The sequence below is a fragment of the Naegleria lovaniensis genome, assembly GCF_003324165.1.
Source record: "Naegleria lovaniensis strain ATCC 30569 chromosome Unknown tig024, whole genome shotgun sequence".
NCBI classification, from domain to species: Eukaryota; Heterolobosea; class Eutetramitea; order Acrasida; family Naegleriidae; genus Naegleria; species Naegleria lovaniensis.
This window is the reverse complement of record NW_025407846.1, coordinates 475,294-492,249: the sequence shown is the minus strand read 5'-3', so window position 1 is coordinate 492,249 and position 16,956 is coordinate 475,294. Positions and strand designations below refer to the sequence as shown.

At 36.2% G+C, this 16,956-nt stretch overlaps 9 protein-coding genes across 9 annotated transcripts; 5 read left to right on the top strand and 4 right to left on the bottom strand.

Moving 5' to 3' along the window:
• Positions 1-23: 23 nt before the first annotated feature.
• On the bottom strand, positions 24-1,334 carry C9374_005578 (uncharacterized protein; the record flags this gene model as incomplete). Its single annotated transcript, XM_044695343.1, has 1 exon — positions 24-1,334. The coding sequence occupies one exon, from the start codon at positions 1,332-1,334 to the stop codon at positions 24-26; it is 1,311 nt and encodes a 436-aa protein (XP_044548055.1).
• Positions 1,335-1,420: 86 nt separating this feature from the next.
• C9374_005577 (uncharacterized protein) lies at positions 1,421-3,286 on the bottom strand (the record flags this gene model as incomplete). The annotated part of the gene is made up of 1 exon (XM_044695342.1): positions 1,421-3,286. The coding sequence occupies one exon, from the start codon at positions 3,284-3,286 to the stop codon at positions 1,421-1,423; it is 1,866 nt and encodes a 621-aa protein (XP_044548054.1).
• Positions 3,287-4,045: 759 nt separating this feature from the next.
• Positions 4,046-5,583, bottom strand: C9374_005576 (uncharacterized protein; the record flags this gene model as incomplete). The annotated part of the gene is made up of 2 exons (XM_044695341.1): positions 4,046-4,908; positions 4,968-5,583. 2 exons carry the CDS (start codon positions 5,581-5,583, stop codon positions 4,046-4,048), a joined length of 1,479 nt encoding a protein of 492 aa, XP_044548053.1.
• Positions 5,584-6,228: 645 nt separating this feature from the next.
• Positions 6,229-7,365, top strand: C9374_005575 (uncharacterized protein; the record flags this gene model as incomplete). The annotated part of the gene is made up of 2 exons (XM_044695340.1): positions 6,229-6,371; positions 6,423-7,365. 2 exons carry the CDS (start codon positions 6,229-6,231, stop codon positions 7,363-7,365), a joined length of 1,086 nt encoding a protein of 361 aa, XP_044548052.1.
• A 315-nt stretch (positions 7,366-7,680) lies between these two features.
• C9374_005574 (uncharacterized protein) lies at positions 7,681-9,111 on the top strand (the record flags this gene model as incomplete). Its single annotated transcript, XM_044695339.1, has 1 exon — positions 7,681-9,111. One exon carries the CDS (start codon positions 7,681-7,683, stop codon positions 9,109-9,111), a length of 1,431 nt encoding a protein of 476 aa, XP_044548051.1.
• A 154-nt stretch (positions 9,112-9,265) lies between these two features.
• C9374_005573 (uncharacterized protein) lies at positions 9,266-10,660 on the top strand (the record flags this gene model as incomplete). The annotated part of the gene is made up of 1 exon (XM_044695338.1): positions 9,266-10,660. One exon carries the CDS (start codon positions 9,266-9,268, stop codon positions 10,658-10,660), a length of 1,395 nt encoding a protein of 464 aa, XP_044548050.1.
• Positions 10,661-10,742: 82 nt separating this feature from the next.
• C9374_005572 (uncharacterized protein) lies at positions 10,743-11,684 on the bottom strand (the record flags this gene model as incomplete). Its single annotated transcript, XM_044695337.1, has 1 exon — positions 10,743-11,684. One exon carries the CDS (start codon positions 11,682-11,684, stop codon positions 10,743-10,745), a length of 942 nt encoding a protein of 313 aa, XP_044548049.1.
• A 271-nt stretch (positions 11,685-11,955) lies between these two features.
• On the top strand, positions 11,956-14,966 carry C9374_005571 (uncharacterized protein; the record flags this gene model as incomplete). Its single annotated transcript, XM_044695336.1, has 2 exons — positions 11,956-12,952; positions 13,051-14,966. 2 exons carry the CDS (start codon positions 11,956-11,958, stop codon positions 14,964-14,966), a joined length of 2,913 nt encoding a protein of 970 aa, XP_044548048.1.
• A 129-nt stretch (positions 14,967-15,095) lies between these two features.
• Positions 15,096-16,884, top strand: C9374_005570 (uncharacterized protein; the record flags this gene model as incomplete). Its single annotated transcript, XM_044695335.1, has 3 exons — positions 15,096-15,400; positions 15,571-16,382; positions 16,478-16,884. The coding sequence occupies 3 exons, from the start codon at positions 15,096-15,098 to the stop codon at positions 16,882-16,884; spliced, it is 1,524 nt and encodes a 507-aa protein (XP_044548047.1).
• Between the last annotated feature and the right edge of the window lie 72 nt (positions 16,885-16,956).

The following is a 16,956-nucleotide window of genomic DNA, read 5'->3' as shown; positions in this document are numbered from 1 at the left end:
CTCGTCTATGAAGACTGACGAGATTATCTCTTTTTCAATAACTGCTTTTTTCGAATGTCTTGAACTTTGATTCGAATATCCACCGATAATTTGCTATACACGTCCTTAGGAATGGATTCGTATTCATTGGCCAAACAGAAGGCAATTTTTTGAATGACTTTGGGCATGAGTAATAATTCAAATTTTGGGAGAGTGGAAGCTAATTGAATGGCATTGATTTGATCGATGTGTTCTGTCAAGACATGAGCACATTTATCAAGAATGGATGGAATGGCTGTCAATTCTTCAAGACTTAAAACATCATAGACATTGTCCTTATCAATCATTTGATCCAAAATTCTGATACAAATGGATGACAAGTCGGATAATTCCATTAATTGTGCAAAGACGAAAATCTCAACCACGTGCTCTCTCGGAATTTTGCTGTGATTGGTGTAGAGATATTGCAACACATGATGAAAACCTTCCACAGAAATTGTGTGAAATTTCACAACACTGGATTGAGTTTCTTGCATTCCACTTTGCATGATTGTTCTCATGAATGGAGATCGAAATAGGAATAATTTGTGAACTCGGTATTCTTTCATCAACTCTTCTTCACAATATGGATTATACAATTGAATGGTCAAATCAAAGCTATTATTATTTTTCACGTATTTTTCACTGCCGTCGTGATGATCATCCATTCGAATCTCGTTGAAGGTAGTCACTGCATTGTAAATTCTGTGCAAACAAGGTAAAAAATCTTGGTCAATATTACTGTCACACTCTGTTCTCAAATTGTCCTGTTCGATAATTTGCATGGCTTGATCGTGCCAAGCAAGCATGTGAGAATGACACAAAAATTTACGTCGACTGGACCTGTCTCCATACAAGGCACTCATGTAATAAGAAAGACATTCCAACATTTCTGAATGAACAAAGACTTCACATATATTTGCATTCTCCTCATGTAAATGTTGATATCCTTTCAATAAGCGCCTTAAATAATTCGATCGAGCCATCACAAAGAATTTGTGAACATAAATTTCTTTACAGAGATGGTTCGGAGTGTCCATAGCGAACAAACTTGGAGCCTGTTCTTGTTTCTTCTGCAAATCCGATTCATCCAATTTGAATACCAAATCAAAAGCACGAGACGTGGGATCAAACGAACAAGCTTGTTCTCGTTGTTGAGATTGACTGTGAAATGTTTTATGCAGATATTGCTTTAGAGTGTCAGGAGCCGAGTTACTTCCCTGTTGTTGTTGTTGCTGTTGCTGCTTCTTCTTCTTGATCAGAGATGCCTTTGGACTCGAGACTTGTTCGGAACGCGTGCTTGTGAGTGGTGACATTTTTTTTTGAAATTTCGAAAATGCACTTTGAAATGGGTTGAAATTCAAACTTGAATCTGTCCAAATTCTCGCAGATTTTGGCATCATCAATCCTCTCCTGCGTGCTGTCTCGAACTGAATGTTTCATATTGTTCTTCACTAATTTTGATAATTTTTCCACTCGAAGGTTCCTCCACAAATAATTTCAAAATTTCCTCACCATTGGGTATCAATACTTGACTCTCGTCTTCACATTCTCGAGCATGTAAGAGAGTAGGTTCGTCTCCATACCTCCAATGATTCCATAAATCCGTTGCATTGTGATGATACATTTCTTCATCTTGTCGATTGTCATTCACACTACTACCATGATCAATACTTGAACAACTTTGTGGTTGAATTTGAGATAACAATTTCTTCAATGTTGGATCTTGGAATAGTTTTAAATGTTTTTGATTCAATTGTCTTTTCTCAATAAGGTAAAAGGTTAATTCTTCTAATTGTTGAACATGGATGCACGTGTGAATTTGATAGAGTAATCGATGGGAATATTTGGTGGACCAAACACATGTGAGAAGAACGTCATGATGGAAGAGTTGTTGAATACGTTGTTTGATTTCTCTCACGGAATAAGTTTGATTGAGAGAAGGAGGAAAGTATTCTTTCAATAATGTTCCATGTTTTCGTTTAAAGTAATCCAATTGAGAGTTCAGTAAAATAATTAACTCGAAATAGAGCTCTGGATCAGAATGATAGGTACGTTCCAATTTCAATCTTTTGTGAATATTGTTTAAGAATTCGTCTGAATTTCTAGGATCAGCTGATCCAAAATTTGAAAAGGCCTTTTCCATATAATTTTGATAAATTTGACCAGTGACACATGTTCCAAATTTAGTAAAAGCATGAGCCCACATTCCAAATTTTAAGGAAGCTAATACTCGACTGTGATGATACAAAATATCAGGCCATCGATTTTCAAGTAATCTTTTCGTTTTTTCATGTAAAAAATCTTGAATATTTAAAGTATTCCAATTTAAAGCATTTGGTAAATCCTCATATCGAATCATGTCTTCCATCAATATTGAATTATATATTTGATCCAAGATTGGTTTTGGAACTGTTTTTAAAAGAATGTTCAAAGAACTCGACGTTGTCGAATTCAATTGAATGAGTTTTTTAAAATTAAATCGAAAGTCGAAATTGTCACAACATTGAGCAAACAACCAAGATCTCACTCGTCGATTCTTATTGAAACCAATCAAAGCATGTGGAGAAAGTCGATCTCGAAAATTTTCTTTCACTTCTGTCAAATCACAATAAAGGTCATTTTCAATGTTATGATAACAGAGAGTTGGAAGGATGGTTTGTGAAAACATGTAGTGTGTATGTTTTCGAAAGCCATTAAATGGACAATGATGACCATTTCGAATTTTTGGAGGAACTTTTCCAACTCGTGTGACATTTTGATAATTGGAAGGAATGTCTTTTGGGAAGAGAATGAAGAATGGTGGTGATGGAGAAGAAGAAGGAGCATGTTTGTTGTTGTTACTGAGTTTCGAACGACGATATGCAAATTTTGGTCTCAGCACTCTTGAAAAGCATCCCTCAGGATTGCTGCCAGATGTCATTCCATCATGGTCTTCCAAACAATAGTCCCAAGTCCTTCCAATTTCATTCCAATAATAAATAAAATATGAATTAAAATCTGAAAAGAATTCATTCAAAATTTCCATCCATGATTTCTTCATCCAAATATTGAATATTGAAGAATGTTGAATTTCCGAAATTATCATCGAATGATGATTTGTTGAATCGTCATCATGAGAATTTAACACAATGAGAATCATTCCAGAAAGTAACAAAATTCCAAAGAGTAGAAGGATTAATTGTATTTTCTGAGTGCTCGATGTTGGAATGTGGTACATTGGAATGGGAGAAAAGACTTCGTGATGATGATGCTGTGAGGAAGACATTTTTTTTTGATGTGTTAACGTCTGACACTTTCTTGACTTTTGTTATTAACAACTCTCAATTTCTTTCACTGACCGATCATCGAGCTTTGCAGTAAGAATTGCTTCCAACGCTGTCACTTCAACATGTTACCCAACAGCTGGAACTATTGAATTTGTCTTTCAATCCACTCTTGCACTTCCAGTCATACAACCATAGTTAAATCACAGTAATCTATGGACCTTACTTGGATGTCCATCAGCCAGTCCTCATTGGTCATCACTTTTATTGATGTGGACAAGTTGACGACATTTGGTTGTACTATTTTCCGTGTACTAGTAAATTACTACAAAAAAAACCAACAAGTTCTACAACCAAATTGGATCCAGAACTTTGATTTGGATACCATGTCCACACTGATTCAAACAACATTTGCTTCCATACAAAAAGCTTCACGAGCCACCCAATTGTTGGTTGTATTGGTGATCTTTTTAATCATGACGTTCATGTTCGTGGACATTTTGGTGAATAGAATATCCTCGTTTCACACATGGTCCGAGACTGATTCTTTGTATTCCCGAGACGAGGGCGAGAAATACGAAGGTGAAATGAGAAATTTTTGGCAAATTTTGTCTATTCTTTTCCGAAGCTTTCTTTGCTCTTCCATCAAATTTCAAAGAATCATCAAAAAAAATGCTTCGTCTTGTTGTATTTGTGAAATTCTTTCAAATTCTTTCAAATTTGTTCGGATTCTGTTAAATTCTTTTAAATTCCATCGGATTTTATGGGCAAGACATTTCAAAGTCTTTATTACTATATCTCGTCCAATTTAAGTTGCAAAAAGCACCAACAACTACCCATCGCATATGAGCAATGCGTAATACTTCAGTTTTGCTTTGGGTTTTGATTCTAATTCGTTCTTTGCAAGATTTGAATATCTTGATTTCCCTGAACTTATTTTCTACTCTAATACGAACACTAGAGAAAATTTTGCGCAAGGATGGGTCGTCTGGAGGAGTAATTACACGAGGAAGCCCTTTAAAACCACTGTCGCCAAAAATGAATTCTGATGCATCCATTTCACTCAACCAATGAGAAGAGGTTTTGTTGAACAATTCATTATCATTAACTCTTCCTGGAAAACAAGGCGAAAGATATCCAATATGGCCAGAAGGAGTCATTGCCATCAGGATTGTGATGCTGTGTTGGTTTTTTTTTGCAGAATAGAATTCAAAATCCAAAATTGCGGAATCACAACAAAATGCAGGCTGTTCTGATCCGTCTATTATTATGGTAATCAAATGCTTAAAATATTCTTCACTATTATCCATTCTGAATTGCAAGGTTTGCATACATATATAACGTTTTAGCTCGATATACAACCAATCAAGAACTCTAATTCTTATAGTGGTTATTGCTCGTTTTTCAATTTGAAAAATGCAACTTAAAAATTGGTCCGTACAATATTGCCGCAAATGTGTAAGTGTTATCATAATTTCATCTTCCACTGGAATTTCTATTGGTCTTCCTAACGCATTGAGTCGTGTTTGCTTTCTCAATTGGATTAATTCATGAAAACCTTTTTCACATATTCCAGTAATTTTATGAATTACATTGCAATCAATGACATACTGAGTGAAATTACCTTCGAAAACATGAGGAGAATTTGAAATATTAGAAAAATTTATTTTTTGATCAACTTACTTGGAGTGGTATGAGTTTCAATTACATCATGCTCACATTCATCATCCGTTTCACTTTCATCAACAATTTGATCTTTGGTTCGTTTTTTGGATGATCTGTTAGTTACGGATGAATTGGGGTTAGTTTTTTTCTTTTTACCTGATTTATGGGAGCAATAATGGCGAACCAAGTATTTGATTAAGTGAGAACCTTTACAGAAAAAAATATTAGACTCGGTTTGACCTTTTTTTTCCTTAATGTAAAGGGTTCCCTTACAAACAGCGCCACACATTGAAGAAGAGTCAACATTTTTACAACCACTACACATAACGTCTTCAATAGCATTCTCTTCATCAGATTCTCCATCAAGAATTGACTGCTTTGAATCATTGGTTGAAATGACCTCATCATTGATTTTGTCAATCATTTCAGCCAATCTTTTATTCTCAGTGTTGTCCAGAGCATGAGATTTCTTGCATAGTATTAGTGTTCGATATTTTCCGACGTAAATTTTGGGGAATCCTTTGGCAGCCGTACGGATGGTGCAACAAATACATTCTTTACCGCTAAGTTTATCAGGATGAAGCTTTGGAGAGACATCTTCGCTGAAAGTCCCTAAGGATTGTGTTTGAGACATTGATCCCAATGTCGCTGGAGCCGTTACAGACCTTCTTTTATGGGGAGTGGTTGAATTTTGTATTTTGTGGAGAAAATCACCATCATGTGTCTTTATTCCTTTACATATCAAACATGTGCACAGTGGAATCTCTTCATTGGCAACACATGACTGATGATAGCATTTGGGAATGTGACGATTGAACGCAAATGCATCAATGTTGGTGTTGCAAATAGGACAATTTTTCTCCATGGTGTGCTGCTGTTTTTTTATCTGTTTTTGACTGAGGATTCCGTTTGCTTCTTCACGTTTTATGAATTTCCGTTCAAATTTTCGGAATTTTGCAAAACTGATTGGAAATACCGAGAAAGAGGCTGAAGCATTCGGAAAGCATGGGAAAGTTATGAATTGTCTAAAATTTTCTGGTGTTTTTGCAATTTCCTTCGTATTTCTTTCCCATACCCCCGGAGTAATACTTTGTTTCAACACTCCAAGGGAGAACATTTGTCGTCATCATCGTGTCATGGTCCTTCTCCGAATACCAATACAAAAACTTTCACTTATTGGACAGGAATGGATCGACAATATTAACAATATGAACTCTTGAATTTTACCAACCTCTTGAAACCTGACGTGGCTCATGAACAAGTGTTTGGAACGAAAGTAATGACTTGTTTTGGACAGCAACATGCTTTGACATGTGGGTTGACCAATCAATTGTTTGAGTTGATTACATGTATGGCACTTAGTGTAAAGGTTGGAGCGAAAAAGTTCATTCTTCCATCGATTTGCACGGATGGAAATTGGGGGTAAGTGATAATTTTCGACATGTCGTCAACGTTTTATCATTTAAATTCTAGATTATGCTATTGTAGTAAAAGTGATCGATATTCCAAATTATTTGATATGGAACGACTGAAAAAGGTAGCCATGGAAAGATTTGGAATGTCTGTCATGGAATATGAAGAAGAGTTATTGAAAGATTCTTCTGAAGAATTGTTTGCTCATCTCGATCAAACAGAAACTCAAAAACCCCTCGCCCATGCTGCTGACATTATTCACAAAAAGGCATTGGAGAAGCCAAACTTTTTAAATCATCAAGTTTTGAATCTTGGTTATGTTTGGGGTCGATGGAGAGGTCTGAGTGTTGAGGAAGATATGCTCTACGTGTTATTCTTTGATTTGTTTGTGCCTTCCAATATTCCGAGAAAGATTATGGACGATTGGAAGTTTAAAACGGAAGTGGATTCCACGGGGCCCTTGATTGCTATTCATAATCAAATTCACACGGCCAAACAACACCCTGATGTTTATCCAGGATGTCAACGTACGACCAATACTGATTTCTTTTCCGTCTATTTGAATGAATTCCAATTCAAAGATAAGGATTACAGAATTTTAATGACAGGAGCTGGGTTTGAATTGCAGTCAGCAGATGGATTGAAACTTTCAGAGCTCTCGACCAATCACAAGATTCATGTCTATCCACAATTTGACATAATGAGAACAACTGCCAATCATCAATTTCATAATTCATTGTATGCATTTTGGCTATCAGTTGAGGCTGATTACTTTATAGCCACCACGTGTGAAAGTCAATTTTTATCATACATCTTTGCCATAAGAAAATTGCTTGGAAAGCCATCGTGTTCTGTTGCTGATATTTCAAAAACTTATTATCCCGATTCATATCCTGAGAAATATCTACACAATGCCAATGGAGACGTGGCGTATCGATTTCCTCACCCTTATCGCGGAACTTATTACACAGTTGAAAAGTGCAAATTTCCACTCGCTTTGTAGACTGCTACCAAATTTCAAGATCGATCATGTAATTAAACAAATTAATTTTCTTTCTACCTGCCCAATCATTATTAGAGAATGGTTGGATCCAAAAGTAACGCACAAAGCAGTTGGGCACATGGATTTGTAGAATTGGTTCGAAACATCTTCTTTGGATGAAGTGGTAATACTTTTTCATAAAGTTTTAGTGTTTCTAAACCACCGTCAACAAAGGGAAATCCTTTCTAAAACTATGCCAGCCTATCAAAAGTTGACATTTCATCATGTGATCACGCCAGCAGAAATCAATTCCGAAATTCCAAAAAACAAAAAAAAATGACACATCGTCCACTCCACAAAGATGAAGTCTCTCGTGTCACTTCCTCCAAGGATCTCACACAAGACAAGTCATCCACATCGTGTGCTCCGAAAGAAAAATCTTCAAGTCAATCTCTCTCAACATCTGATCATGATGTAGCACAAACAGACTCAAGAAAACCCACAAACACCATTCGAAACATCATCCCTTCTGTTGACAAGTCCACTGGTTTTCTGATCGTCGGTGTTTTGACTTTTCTTGTGTTGTGTTTTACATTCCTCACAATAGGATCCATGGATTATTTGTATTGGCGACCAGAAAAGATGGACCTCTCAAAGAAAGCAACCATTCTCTTGAAGGTTCCACATGATCATTTGTTTTACACTTCATTGACTGCTTTCAAACCATTGTTGGCTCAACTAGTTCCTGCGTTTCATTCACACTTGTTGCAAAATCAAAAATTTGTGGAATCTTTGAAGAAGAATGAAAATGAGACGCAACTCTTTCAAGACATGATCGACTCGACCATTTATGGAGGTCCTGAAGTGCCATGTACCGATATGAATGTTGCTTTGAAAGTCTTGTTCATGTTGAATCGAGCAGAAGGAGATTTCATTGCACTCAAAACCAAGTGTTTGAATTTTGTCAAGGATCAAATTCGATTTGAAAACATTTTAGATGTTTTAGATCTTCTCAATGTTCTCATTCAAAGAGATGAAGAAATTCATTCAAAGAATTCTACTTCTCTCAACAGAGTGACCATTCTCCACAATCTTAAGGAATATTGTTTGGATTTTCTTGGAACCAACTCCAATCAACGTGGTTATGAAACATTTGTTGAAAACGACATACGAATGATTCAATATTTCAAACCAGCTTTCAAAAGAAAACAAATTCGAATGTTGAAAATTGATGAAACTCAAAATTATGTAGTTTCACATCCATCCTTTGCCATGTTCAAGTCTGGATACGGAAGTGACTTGCAATTTCGTCTTTCCAATGGAAAGATTATTCCTGCTCACAAGACCATATTACTGAATTCCAATAGTACAGTTTTACATCGTTTAGTGTTGGAAAATGCTCATTCTAAGGAAATTAAAGAAGATGAAGAAATGGAATACCTACTTCAGTATTGTTATGGATTTTTGAGAAAGGTCCCATCTCGAATGTTGATTCCAACCATCAAGAAAGCTTATCAATACGGAATGAAAGAGTTGATTCACATCTTGCAAAAGGAACTTGTTATCACTGTTCACAACTTCTTTGAATATTCACATGCATTAAGTCAAGTCATGGAAGAACCAGCATTGAGAAGACAATTTGCAGAATTTGGAGTCCAACATGGTGCATCACTGTTCCCATTGGAAAACAATTATAAGCATCTTCACACGCTTCGATCCGAATTGAAGGATGAAATTATCATAACCTTTGCAAGTCGTCCACAATAAAAAACTATTATTTCACCAAGAATGTGAAAAAATTAAATGTTTCAATGGATCAATTCTTCTTTGGCAAAATATTTCCAAACTCAATCTTGAAAGGATGACAAATCACGACACGTTGCACAATTTTTCTCACAGGTGAATTCTCACATTCAAAAAAATGACTTCAAGTCGAACACTCAGGAAATCCAATCATCACAACAGCAAGGATCACGTCGACGAACAACAAAAACAAGATCTTCATACTTCTGATGAAGGCGGAATTGTGAATACTTTGAACAACAGCAGTCACTCTACAACGGTCCTATCATTTGATTTCTCTCATGTGAACAACAAACACACCATCTCGGTGTTGTTGATTCTATTGATCTTTGTTTTGGGTTGGAAATGGCTGGACGGAGGTTTTTCAAGCCATTCGTATTTAAATTGGAAACCACTATCAAGAAGTTTGAAATTAATGAACCAACTGAAAGGCCATGACCAACTTTTCAACACTTCATTGATGGCCTTCAAACCATTAATTTCTAAAATTACTCCGTCTTTCCACAATCATGTGTTGCAAAATCAAAAATTTGTGGAAACCTTGAAGGTTGGGAATGAAACAACCGTCCTCCAAGACTTAATCGACATGTCGATTTATGGAGGACCTGAAGTTCAATGTAATCATATGGACACTGCATTGATCGTCTTGTTCATTTTGAATCGAGCAGAAGGAGATTTCATGTCACTCAAATCCAAATGTTTGCAATTCGTTAAAGATTCTATTCGATTCGAAAATATTTTGGACATATTAGATCGTATCAACGCTTTCATTCAACGAGATGAAGAAAGTCATTCAAAGAGTTCAATTTCTCTCAAGAAGCTCACAATTCTCGACCAACTTAAAGAGTATTGCTTGGATTTTCTTGGAACCAATTCTGATCAACTAGGGTATGAAAAGTTTGTCGAAAACGATCCAAGAATGATTCAATATTTCAAACCTGCTTTCAAAAGAAAGAAAATTCGAGCCTTGAATTTGACAGAAATAGTACACCCTGTCGAGTCACACCCTATGAGTGTGTTATTCAAAACTGGTTTTGAAGGTGACTTGGAATTTCATCTGTCCAATCGAAAAATTGTGAAAGCTCACAAAACTGTGCTGTTAAACTCCAATTATACCGAGTTACATGGATTGATATTGAACAACAACTCCACAATTGTCAAAGAGAATGAAGAAATGGAATACTTACTTCAGTATTGTTATGGATTTTTGGATAGAGTACCTCCTCGATTGTTAATTCCAGTCATAAAGAAGGCTCATCAGTATGGAATGAAAGAACTGATTCACCTACTGCAACCATTGCTGCAAATTACAGTGAGAAATTTCTTCGAATGGTCACACGAATTGAAAGATGTCATGGACGATTTGTCTCTGAGAAAACAATTTGCTGAATTTGGGGCTCAATATGGGCAAAGCTTATTTACAGTCGCTAAGAATTTTAACTATTTAAAAACACTTCATTCTGAATTGAAGAACGACATTATCATCGCTTATTCCAACCAAGAAAAACATTAAAATGTTTCACTTCTTGTTTAAGGACAATAATTACTTTTTACACAACAATCGTTTATTGCAGGTAGTACTTACAACAAAAAAATTAAAGGTTATTGTTAGTATTGTTGTTCAAACTTGGATAGTATCTTTGAATAACTTCCTCGTTTTGTGCTTGCTGTTGTGGAGTGCTCTCTTGTTCATCTTGGAGACGAGCATAGGCAGATTGCTGTTGTTGTGGTTGTTCATTGGAGGCAACATGAACTGGCACTACTTGCTCTTGGGCTGGAACTTGAGTGGAATGAGTCTGTCTATAAACCTTTCTTGAGAGCCAGATGGACAAAACAATCATTACAAGCTCCAAAATATGAATAGTTGCATGCCATGGAATAGAAACAGCAAAATGATAACCATAGCTTCTGGAATGGCTAAAGCTAGATGCAACAACCATGAAAGCAATAAATAAATACAAGAAATCAATAATCAAAGCACCGTTAAAGAAGTTGAGAGCCATAACTTTCTTCTTGTGGATGGATACAAGGGCCAAAGCACCCAAAATAACCTTTGGAAGCAAGAATAGTGCAACAGATGGAAAAGTAATTAATGTAATAATAGTCATGATAGCAATGATGGTGAAGACAACAATTTGAGCAGTGAACTCCTTGTTTGCCTTGACGAATTGGCAAACCTTGCTGGTTCTACACGATTGAGATCTCAATCTAGAGAATGGACAAGATTGACATGCATTGGTTGTTGGTTGTTCAGTAGTGGTAGCCAAACGTTCCTCCAATGAAGGCTCTTGATCCATCTGAACAGGTTGAGTGGCCACGACTTGAGGTTGTACACCGGAAGCACCCCCTCCAAGAATATAGACTGGAGGTATTTGTCCTTGAACCATTTGTGGGTAGATCACATAGGGATGTTGTTGTTGTTGTGCAACATGACCTTGTCCTGCTTGGTGATGGTGATACAAGAACGGACCAGGCTGATTCAAATAACCGTAGCCGCCAGTAGGAGGTTGGAAGGGTGGTTGAGGATTGTTGGACATTTTTTTTAGAATGAATTTTGAAGCGTTCGTGTTCCTTGTTTGAACTTTATTGGAGGCTGATTTCATCACCAACACAATGACGTAATTGGAATAATTAATATAATAATCGGCAGCAAAGATGTGTTTGATTTGTTTCTTTTTATCCAAGTTTATAGACGAACGGACGGTGTTACATTGCTTCGGACGATCAAACTCAGAATTTGAATTAAAAAAATAACGAGTTCCGAACAACACGATCAGCTTTTTGAAACTTTTGAGTTCTGCAGCAACGATGAACTTTACATTTACTGGTGCTGATTCTTCGAAAAAGAAGGTTTCTCTGAGAGGAAATGTTAAGAGTCTAACGAGAGAAGAATTATTGGAAAATGCTCGGAGGGAGAGAGAGTTATCAAAACAAAACAAAGCCCAAGAACAGGCTGCCAAATTAATCGGAAAGATTGCTCGGAAATACATGATCAAATTAAAAGAGAAGAATCATCAACGAGAATTATTTGATGAAATGGCAATTGCAAAGGAAAAGCCACAGAAAGTTGTTCTTTCCATGATGAACAAGTTGTTGTATTTTTATAGCATTCATCAAGAAAAGGATGAAAATCGACTATTGATATGCTTAAACTTTCTATTGCGACTATGGAGAACACAACCTATGTCAATTAATGAGCATTTACACATGTTACAATATAACAAACTCACATCTCTAATTGTACAGTATATGAACAATATCAAAGATGACGACTTTAACTTGGCCACGAACAAGAGATTAATTCTTGCATCGCAGGCCTTAATTACCCTTCTTGATTGTAAATATTATTCCGTAGGCATGTACAGCACATTGATGGAAAAACAAATCAACGCACGAAAATTAATAATTCTTTTGATCCGAATGATGACTCACTCTCAGGAAAAATCACAGCAATATGCAGCCAATTTATTCGCCACCCTTATGAATGGCATCAAGGATAATGCCATCATGATAGGGAAGCTTGTGTTAGAGCTATTTTCCCATCCAATGATATTCTCCTCACTCTCAGAAACAACTGTCGCCCTAATTGATGCCCAAACAGTGATATGGGGCATTGGAAATGAAGCAACAAATCTCTTCGATGATAAGCGAAAATTATTTTTCTGTGGAAATTTAATTCAGTTTATGAACAAGCACATGAAATCTTTGTTGAGTTCCGAAGTGTTGATACAATATCTTCGTATTGTTGCTACCCTATTGCCAGACGTTGATTTTGATCTTATTGCCATTGAAGACAATTCATCTGGTACGTTATTTTACAAGTTCAATTCTATTAGGCGTGACAAATTCATGACTAAACAATCAATGGTTTCTTATTCTTTCGGAACATGCTCAATTCAACAGCTATGACCGACGACAAGGAGGTTGAGGAAATTCCTTCTGGTGTTAAGCAACAAGTTCAATTAATTTTCAAAAAGAACCATCTGAAAAAATTGATAGAAGCCATGGTGAGCTCTGAACTGGCCTTTAGAATTGCTATTTTCAAAGACTTTGCAAAATTATTTCTTTACTTGATGCATGAAGAAACCAAACATACGACACTCATCTTAGGGCTGTTATCTTATTGCACTGATAATTATAGTTTGATCAACTCAATGTGGTCTCTAATTAAGGGAGATCTACTTGACAATGTAGAAATACTTGCACTCTTCTGTAAAGTTTATGACAACGTTCTGTCATTTATAGATGACGAAGAATTTAAATCGAAACCATTCACTTATGAGGAAAATATTAACATTTCTGGAGCCTTGAAACCTATTGCATTTGAATTGGTATGGACAGCTTCAAAATCCTCGCTGAAAGAAGACGTTTGTAATGTACTTACCAAAATTCATAACAGAGATGTTAGGCTCAAGTTTTGTCCGTTTAATCACTTCATTGTTGATGAGGCGTCGTCAATTGACATTTCAAAAATAGCAGAATTTATGTATCAAGGAAATGACATGACAGACGATGAAGAGCCAAGAAGAGATCCCTATGAATATATTCCAATCAGATTACATCGTGTTCAGGCACTAAAAGAAGCTCTCTCACACAAGTCGTCCTTTAAAGAGACACAAGCATTCAACAAAACTCGAGAATTGATTTCAAAACTGCCATTCATGGTTCCAATACATGTTCGAATAAGAATTTTCAAAGAAATATTAACGCTCGACAAGGACTATTGCCAGCAGTTACAGCACTTTATCGAACCAATAGAAATCCACAGAGACCGTATATTTGAAGATTCATATTCCAAATTTTATCCCTTGTCAGCCTTACAACTCAAAGGACGAATTCGAGTTCAATTTAGTGGAGAGGCCGGTATCGGAGAAGGTGTTATGAGAGAATATATCTTTGAGTTGTGTAAATTGGCGTACAGTACATCATACGGATTATTCAAGTCGACAGACGATGGTCATTTATATCCAAACCCCTATTCACACTTAATCTATCCGGAAGGTCAAGATTTGAGATTCTACACTTTTTTAGGGAAAATATTAGGCAAGGCAATATATGATGGTATAATGATTGATTTACCGCTGGCCAAGTTCTTCATTTCCAAACTAATGAAAGGATCGAATTCTGATCTTATCAATGATTTATACAGTTATGATAAGGAATTATATAAGAATTTGCTCTATCTCAAAAATAATAATTTAGGAGATTTAGGATTAAACTTTACAGTTGTGGAAGGTGATGAAATGTCAGCCACACGAGTCATACCTCTCATACCAAATGGAGAAAATATTGAAGTCAACGAGAAGAACAAATATTCCTTTATTTATCGTATGGCTAATTACAAGCTCAATCACCAAATCAAAAATCAATCTGAATCATTTATGAAAGGCCTTAATGATATTATTCCTGCTTCATGGCTTGCACTGTTTGATGAGAATGAACTTATTGACATCATTTCCGGATCTGATTCTCCAATTGATATTGATGACATGTATGCCAACACAGAGTATGGACCTGGATATGATCAGGAACATCCAACCATTCAATTATTTTGGGACATTGTTTTCAATGATTTAACGCCTCAGCAACATGTATTGCTTTTGAAGTTTATTTCATCCATTTCGAGACCTCCACTTTTAGGATTTAAAGATTTACATCCTAAAATTTGTATTCACAAAGTTGCTGACACTTCTCGATTACCAACCAGTTCCACCTGCTACTCTCTTTTAAAGCTTCCTGCCTACACCTCAAGACAGCAATTGAAAGAGAAACTGATTCAAGCCATCGAACAAGGAACACAAACTTTTGGTCTCACTTAGAGAGTGGGATTGAATCATGGATGAATAATGGTCATTGATGTCCAACAATCATAAATGTGTCATGAGTTCAATAAATTTGACCATTATTTCACAACCTGGCACACGGTTTAAAAAATCTTTGCAAAAAAAATGAACAAAAGTCTTCTTGCTACGACCGAGAACTCGACCAACAACAGCAGCACGCTGTATGGTTCATCAGCATCGGAGGCTCATCTGGGCGGAGAGGAAGGAGGAGTCTATCCCAATACTATAAATTATGATGATGATTCATCGTCGGTTTTGAAGAAATTAAAAGCATATAATGCGTATATTGTGGCCGGAGTTTGTGCTATTGTGGCTTGTGTGGTGGCCACTTGTGTCATCATTCCGGCATTGGTTTATAGTTATTCGAGAATCGGGAAGAGAGCAGATGCTTTGAAATGCGATTCATCATGGTAAGTGTCAGGTTCGTTCACTTTATCATCATCATGATTTCAATAATAATTACTGATTTCATCATTGCCAAACAATAATAATTGATACTTTTGCAATTTTAATATTTGTAATGCAACAATGGACGAATATTCATCAATTCTTTTAAACAATCTTGAAACATGTTAAATAGTTCATATCAAATTGTAGAGTCCATTCCGATGGGTCTCAATTTACAGTTACTTCCCAATACAGATTTTACACACAATGCATGGGCTGATATTATCGGGAGAGCTACATCAAAACTCACTATTGTTTGCTTCTATTCAAGTTTATTGAATGATGCTTCTGTGGTATCGGGTGGACAATATGGAAATGAAACTTTTGCTGCTATTGCAAACGTCATCAAGAAAGGAATCAAAGTCACTATCATTCAGAACATTGCTTCTCCAGAATTCCCAGATGATGACACAAGAGCCTTGGAAAAGATGGGTGCTGAACTTGTTTCAGTGGATTGGAAGAAGGCATTTTCTGGTGGAATTTTACACACAAAAGCTATTGCTGTCGATGGTAAACATTTTTATGTTGGCAGTGCTAATTTGGATTGGAGATCATTGGCTCAAGTCAAAGAATTGGGAGTTAAAGTCACTGATTGCGAATGCTTAACTCAAGATATTGAAAAAATTATGGATGTTTATTATACACTCGGAACAAGCATGAACAGCAGTTTTACTGAATTTAGAGGTTGGCCAGAAAGTACATTTACAAGTGTGAATCAATTCAGTAGATTGTTGGTGCCCTTCCAAAATGAGCCTACTAAGAATGAATCAACAGTATTCATGTCTGCAAGTCCAAGAATCATTGATGAACCTTTAAGAACCAATGACATTGATGCTCTACTTGCAGTGATTAATAATGCCACTCAATTTGTTTACATCTCGGTCATGGATTTCCAACCATTTATGCTCTATGGATCATCACCTGAATATTGGGGAGAAATAGAGGGTATGTAATTTAGTTTAATGATACATTCAACTTTTGGCCAACAATTATATAATTTCATCATTATTTGCAACCATTATTTACGACATTACAAATAGATGCTCTGAAATCGGCTGTGATTAGAAATGTCCATGTGAAACTTCTTATTAGCAAGTGGGATCATACCAAGCCAATGCAAGTTACAGTTTTGCAATCCTTGTTAGCATTTGGAGCTCAAATTTGTAAAGTTGGAGGCGTAAAATGTAGTGGTTCAATCTCAGCCAAACTCTTCCAAGTGCCTGACCAACCCAATGCTCCAAAATATCCATTCACTAGAGTCAATCATGCCAAATATATGGTTACAGAACAACAGGCCTACATTTCCACTTCAAATTGGAGCAAGGATTACTTTTACACTACTGCAGGTATCTCTTTCACGAGTACTACACCCACTTTGAGACAAACTGTGGAAAATATTTTCAATAGAGATTACAGCTCTGAATATGCCTTTGACGTGCCAAACTAATTTTGTTCTATCAATAAATTATTGACCCAAACAATTCCAGATTCCACAGCACTCAATAACTATTCTCTAATG